Source organism: Scardinius erythrophthalmus (genome assembly GCF_964197995.2).
Source record: "Scardinius erythrophthalmus genome assembly, chromosome: 3".
NCBI classification, from domain to species: Eukaryota; Metazoa; Chordata; class Actinopteri; order Cypriniformes; family Leuciscidae; genus Scardinius; species Scardinius erythrophthalmus.
Genome location: NC_138223.1, coordinates 46,764,352 through 46,770,741, shown reverse-complemented (window position 1 = coordinate 46,770,741; position 6,390 = coordinate 46,764,352). Strand labels below are relative to the sequence as shown.

At 36.3% G+C, this 6,390-nt stretch overlaps 2 protein-coding genes across 5 annotated transcripts in view; one reads left to right on the top strand and one right to left on the bottom strand.

Annotated features, from left to right (window-relative positions):
* The first annotated feature begins 1,067 nt into the window (after window positions 1-1,067).
* ndufb7 (NADH:ubiquinone oxidoreductase subunit B7) lies at window positions 1,068-5,076 on the top strand. The gene is made up of 3 exons (XM_081362475.1): window positions 1,068-1,375; window positions 2,808-2,976; window positions 4,889-5,076. Exons 1-3 carry the CDS (start codon window positions 1,264-1,266, stop codon window positions 4,968-4,970), a joined length of 363 nt encoding a protein of 120 aa, XP_081218601.1. The 5' UTR covers window positions 1,068-1,263; the 3' UTR covers window positions 4,971-5,076.
* Window positions 5,077-5,401: 325 nt separating this feature from the next.
* tecrb (trans-2,3-enoyl-CoA reductase b) overlaps window positions 5,402-6,390 on the bottom strand; it is a 23,966-nt gene continuing 22,977 nt past the window's right edge. For all 4 annotated transcript variants that reach the window (XM_081362472.1, XM_081362470.1, XM_081362471.1 and 1 more), the window contains one exon: window positions 5,402-6,194. In XM_081362472.1, the coding sequence (XP_081218598.1) occupies window positions 6,021-6,194 (174 nt within the window). In that variant the 3' untranslated portion in view covers window positions 5,402-6,020. The remainder of the gene's footprint in view (window positions 6,195-6,390) is intronic.

Below are 6,390 nucleotides of genomic sequence, written 5' to 3'. Positions count from 1 at the left end.
ACGCCCCCCTGGCTGTAGAAACCTCTTTCTCATATTTAGCCTAACTCATGGGTGCCTGATCCTGATCCTGGAGATCTGCCTGATCAGATCCAAGCCTGATCCAACACCTGTCTGGAAAACGACTTCTAAAGATCTCAGTTACCTTGTTCAGTTGTGTTTGATCAGGGTCTTAAATGTCACCATGTATACTGAATTTCAAAACGAGACAGTAATCTCAACTTTGTTTGAAAGGTTCAATTAATTTAACAAGCTCAAGTAAATATTTGCTGCCTAAATCCTTACCACAAAACAAATTTGCAGATCCACTCATCTGCCATCTTTTAAGAATCATAAATACATCCTTGAGGAGAACCGAGCGAGTTGACACTGACCGTCAGTTTTTGAATTTCTGTGGCAGAAGCATGGACAGCTCATCAGGTATTAGTAACAGAATTAAGTCAGTTTTATTAAAGTCCCTCTGTAGTCAATCATTTTATCCCTTAAAACTCGTCTTTGATCACATTTAAATGTTTCTGTCCTTGGAAAAAAAATGTCGTCATGTCTTAAAATAGCTTGAATGTAATGACACCCTTGCCTAATTTGGTTCTACGAATATGCAAATGAGCCCCGCCTCCACTCACTCGCTCCAGCTCAGAGATCCACTCGTTGACGATCACACGTTGATCTGATTGGTTACAAGGTAGTTTGTGACGTCAGAAACACCAGCGATTTCAAAGCGTGTTTTTGAGACTGTCTTTGGTTCACTGCAGTTTTAAGGAGAAAATACTCAACAATGGTGTCGAATTTATGAATTTACACATGGTTTGTCTTAAAGCATATTGAAAACACCACATAGACATATAAACAACATTAAAAGCTGGATTTTCACCACAGGGGGACTTTACTGATTGCGCTTTTGTTCCATTTTATGAACCAGAAAATGGTATGCTATGTTAATATATAAACTGAAATCTAACGTTCACGCAATACATGTAACGTGTGATATGAACATCAGCGATTTATTTTCGAGTTAATCTTTGACAGCCTTTTAGGGAGTTCTCGAGGCGGAACGGGATCATTAGTGTCGAGGGCGTTCAGGAGAGTTTTACTCGTTGCGCGTGTTTACTTCCGGCGCAGACCGGAAGCTTCAGCTGGTTTCTGGAGGTGACCGAATGGCAGTGTGAAGAATTGATTTGCTTTCTGCATTATAAGCGGTATTGTAGTTCTCTGTAGCAGGACGTTAAGCAGGTTTGCAGTCAGAGGTGATATTCTCCTGCGTTGAGGATGGGGTCTCATCTCGTGCGGAGCTACATCACGGAAAGCGACGTGACACCGGACCCGCGGAAGCCGTCAGAATATGACCCGACTCTGGGCTTCGGCGAGCGGAAGGAGAGAGGTGACACGACCGCTCAAACACACTTCATCCGCGCGTCTCACACACTCTCCCTCAACGGCAGGGTTTATTAACTCTCTAAATATGAACCGCGAGCCTTAAGGTCCTCAGAATGACTCTGAACTTCAGATATGCCACTAAATGTGTCCGTCTAGTTATGAGTTATGAGTGTTTGTAGGGTTGGTGTCATTACAACTCAACTTCATGTAGAGTTGACTAAAGAACAAAAAACACAATGCATTTACGCAGTTTTATGCTAATAAACTTAATGTGATGCATGTTTTTCAGTCATACATAAAAGAAAAAGGTTAGATTCCTGCACTCTGCATTCAAAATCTAGTTTATTATTAGCCTAACCATTTGTGTCTATTAGATTTCATTTAAATAATGATTTAAAAAGCTTTTGTTTATCCAACTCGACTTACAAATGATGAGAATAATATAATCACCATATATCTATTCATTGTGAAAACAATTAGTTATTCAGACAAATTGTATTAACTTGTGTGGCTAGCCATGAAACGAGCAACATTGGTTTAAAGATTTAATTGATTTTATTCATGATAATTGTATATAAACCTGTTTTTGTCTGTGTATTTTAAACGCATCAAGTTTATTAATACTATCACAGAGATCTCTCACTACTGACACATATATGCAAACATGACATTTATTAGTTTGTTAAAGCGGTGTAATCCAAATGGATGGATATTTTACATGCAATTCAAATACATACAAAGCAACATATATTCAGACACCGTCAACATTTCTCACATTATCACAGTTTATTCGCTATAATTTAGAAAGTGGTAATAAAATATGAGAAGAACTCAGTTATTAAATCAGTTGATATTCACTGGTTTTGTCCATTAGCTGTTAGACTCTATCATAAATGAATAATGTTGAATATCTGTCAGCTGTTAAATTTAACTACACAATTAGATAATCCCAGTTTAGATCAACCAATCACCAAGCAATGCTTCATTTAGTTCAGTCTGTGTGTGAAAAGAGCATTAGCAATTAAAGAAAAAAACACTAAAGCAAAATATGATCAGCTCAAAGTGTCTGAATACTTTTTGTTCCCAAATTTGTATAATTTTTACTGGTAGTCACTGTATGAAGAATATTTGGGCATAATATGTCACAGTTTACTTTATTTTGCTCTCCTCACTTTACATAAATTAACTATAGTGTCCTGCACACACTAGTAGAAAAATATCAAAATTATATCTTGTGTCTGAATATTTTTTGGATTGACTGTAGATTCTGCAATTTATGCCCACATATATAACAAGATTTTTTAATTTTTTACATTTTTCCCCTTTGACTCCGGGTAATATCTTGTTCACTGCTCCTGTCATGTAATGAAACGGACTGTAAAGATGAACTGAACACACTCTATGATTATTCCAGCTTGTGTTGTGTTGTTTCTCAGTGATGCTGGCGTCGCAGGAGCAGATGAACCAGGCCATGTTGCCGGTGCAGCAGAGAGATTACTGCGCACACCACCTCATCAAACTCATGAAGTGCAAGAGGGACAACTTCCCCAACTTCCTGGCCTGCAAACACGAGCGGCACGACTGGGACTACTGTGAACATCAGGAGTAAGAGACCCTGCGCTCACACACACACACACACACACACACACACACAGTCTGGTCATTGGACCGTTAGATGAAGAAGTGCCACTGGTTTTAAACTGATTTCAAATCAGAAAAATCTGCCTTTGAAAGTTCGTTTGGTTCCAAAAGTAATACTATTAACTTCTGTTCACACTAAATTATCAGATTCATTTAAAGAGCAACATTTGGTAACACTTTATTTTATAGTGTCCTTGTTTCATGTACTTACCATAGTAATATCAGTAAATTATGCATAATTACATGCAACTAACCCTCAACCAAACCCTAACCCTATAGTAAGTACATTATTATTATTACTCAGTACTTAAATATATAATTACACTGTAACAATGACACCTTAAAATAAAGTGTAACCCAACATTTTAGACATTTTTTGACATTACCCTGAATAATAATAAAAATAAAAAAAAAATCTTAACTTGAATTGGTCATTACTGCAAAAAAAAGTAATTGGAAACGGTCTGTGAGTGAGTGGAGTTCAGATAGTCAGTGTGTCCCTGGCTTTAGAAGAGCAATATTATTATCATAACCCTGAATATAAAAAAATATTGTCTTATTTTTTATATATACACTACCGTTTAAAAGTTTGGGGTCAGTAAGATTTTTAATGTTTTTAAACGAAGTCTCTTCTGCTCACCAAGGCTGCATTTATTTGATAAAAAACAATAATAATAAAAAAACAGTAATATTGTGAAATATTATGACAATTTAAAATGACTATTTTTTTTTTATATATTTTAAACTGTAATTTATTCCTGTGATCAAAGCTAAAGCTGTATTTTCTGCATCATTACTCCAGTCTTCAGTGTCACATGATCCTTCAGAAATCATTCTATGATGATTTGATGCTTGAAAAATATTCATTATTATTATCAATGTTGAAAACAGTTGTGTACACATTTTCTTCAAAATTCTTTGCTGAATAGAAAGTTCAAAAGAACAGCATTTATTTAAAATAGAATATTTTCTAACATTATAAATGTATTTTCTGTAACTTTGGATCAGTTTAACTCATCCTTGATGAATAAAAGTATTGATTTATTTTATTTCTTTCCCCCAAAAATAAAATAAAAATTCTTACTGACCCCAAACTTTTGAACGGTAGTGTTTAATGTTACAAAAGCATAAATGCTGTTCTTTTGAACTTTATATTCATCATAGCATCATGAAATAAAAATGTAAATAACTGTTTTCAACACTGATAATAATCATAAATGTTTCTTGATCATCAAATCATCATATTAGAGTGATTTCTGAAGGATCATGTGACACTGAAGACTGGAGTAATGATGATCACAGGAATAAATTAAACTTTAACATATATTCTCATAGAAAACAACTGTTTTAAATTGGAATACTATTTCACAATATTACTGTTTTTGTTTGTATTTTTAATCAAATAAATGCAGCCTTGGTGAGCAGAAGAGACTTCTTTTAAAAACATTAAACATCTTGTATATTCTTGTAAATCGTGTATATTTTTATAATGATTCATTACTGCACACTGCATTTTTTGTTTTATACTGGTATTACTGAAGTTCTTTGTTTTAAATGTGAAATTTTAAGTAGGCCTACAATTGTCAGTAAGTAAATCATTATAGACTATTAGAAATAGAAAAAGCTTTTTTTTTTGCAGTGATGACATAGAAGAACCATTGTTTTCTTAGTGTAAAGAACATTTTAATAATCTGAAGATCATTTGAATAATCCGAAGAAGCTTTTGTGCTCTTAAAAAGGTTCTCAATGGAACAATCAATGCCAACAAAGAACATTTATTTGAAAGTGAACCTCATTTAATCCTGTGGTATATTTCACAGTGGTGTATTTCTGAAGATACGGTCGTCTTATTGAGTGTCTCCTCTTCTTTTTGCAGTTACGTGATGAGGATGAAAGAGTATGAGAGAGAGAGAAGACTGAACTTGAGGAAGAAGAGGATCGAGGCAAACGCTGCTTAAATATCCCGCTTCATTTCTCCGTCATTTTCCCCCGTTTCTGTGTATATAAATGGCTCTCTCAATAATAAAGATTATCTTTGAGCTCTACAGAATGAGTCTTTGCTCATATGCGTGTGTCTCTGTGTGTTTTCTTCAGAAACACACCACCAATCTAGCAGATTATCATAAAATGTTATGCATGAATTACATTACCATCTGTAAATACTTGGACAAGACAAATCACAAGACAATTACCCTTATTTTTCTCTTTTATATAAATTGTTAGGTCAACAAAACTGTTCTGGGATCTGCAGTTTGCGCCAAGTTTCCTTTAGCATGATGATAATATGAATCACACACAGCATGTCGGAGGGAAACTTCAGAGCTGAACGCAGGCGACGGTCTCTGACCCGTTCACTTCAGGACCTCTCGATCATCACAATGAAAACAAGCAGAACTAAAGATCTTTACTGAAGTCACAGCCATCATCACATTATCAGTGCATATCTGAGATCTCACAAACACACACACTCAAAACACAGTAGCGGCGCACACACAGGCTACAGGCGGGAACACTAGTGTGTTTAATGACTAGATGAGGGGACTCTAATGAAGAAACGTGCAGGTCTGGGGAAATACTGCGCACAAAATGACCTCGCTTTCATGACAAGCACTTTTCCCTCCAAATATTTCATTATTGTAATGCAAATATATGTATATGCAAATTTTTGTGTATATTCTTACAGTTGTATTTCAAAAGTCACAGCTATTGAGAATTGAGGGTGTGCTTAGTTATGAAAACGATGCCGATTTTTGTCTTAAAATGTGCTCTATTTTCTTTTGTGCAAAACATGAGTAACTTCTGATTGTATTCTGATGTGGACAGGCTTGGGACAGTTCTCATCAGTTTCCTCCTGATGTTAGAGATCAGACCTGCAGGGGGCGATACAGCGCCATTAACATGAAGCTTGAGGTTCTGGATCTGAGCAGACTTTATTATTATTCAGAGGCAGTCCGTTCTAAGAGATGAGCGTGTGCGGTATAAAAGAGAGGTTAAAAGACGGCGGCGTCCTACAGGACGAAGGGCAGGATGGGCGAGCGGAGCGTGGGATAGTCCCGAAACTCCTTCAGGTAACTGCGGTGCTTCCCCTTCGCCCACACCGTCATCTGGATGAAGCCCACCAGCGTGAAGAAGGCCACGGGCAGACACTGGGTCATCAGGGTGAAGCCCAGCCACGAGCCCAGCTGCACACACACACACACACCACACACCACAATAAGGCTGTCACAATATATCGCAATACAAAAATGCATGAATAATTCACCCAAAATGAAGATTACTGTGAAAGAAAATATCACGTTTTCAGAGTTTTAGTGTCAGTACTACATTAAACTGCTATATATAATGTTAAATATGTGTTCAAGACATGCTCACGCCACA

What these genes read in the sequence shown, in the direction of transcription:
- ndufb7 (XM_081362475.1), top strand. Translation starts at nt 1,264, where the DNA reads ATGGGGTCTCATCTCGTGCGGAGCTACATCACGGAAAGCGACGTGACA. An exon ending in CGGCGAGCGGAAGGAGAGAG is followed by an intron (nt 1,376 to 2,807) that starts GTGACACGACCG and finishes GTTGTTTCTCAG; the next exon opens with TGATGCTGGCGTCGCAGGAG. An exon ending in GACTACTGTGAACATCAGGA is followed by an intron (nt 2,977 to 4,888) that starts GTAAGAGACCCT and finishes TTCTTTTTGCAG; the next exon opens with TTACGTGATGAGGATGAAAG.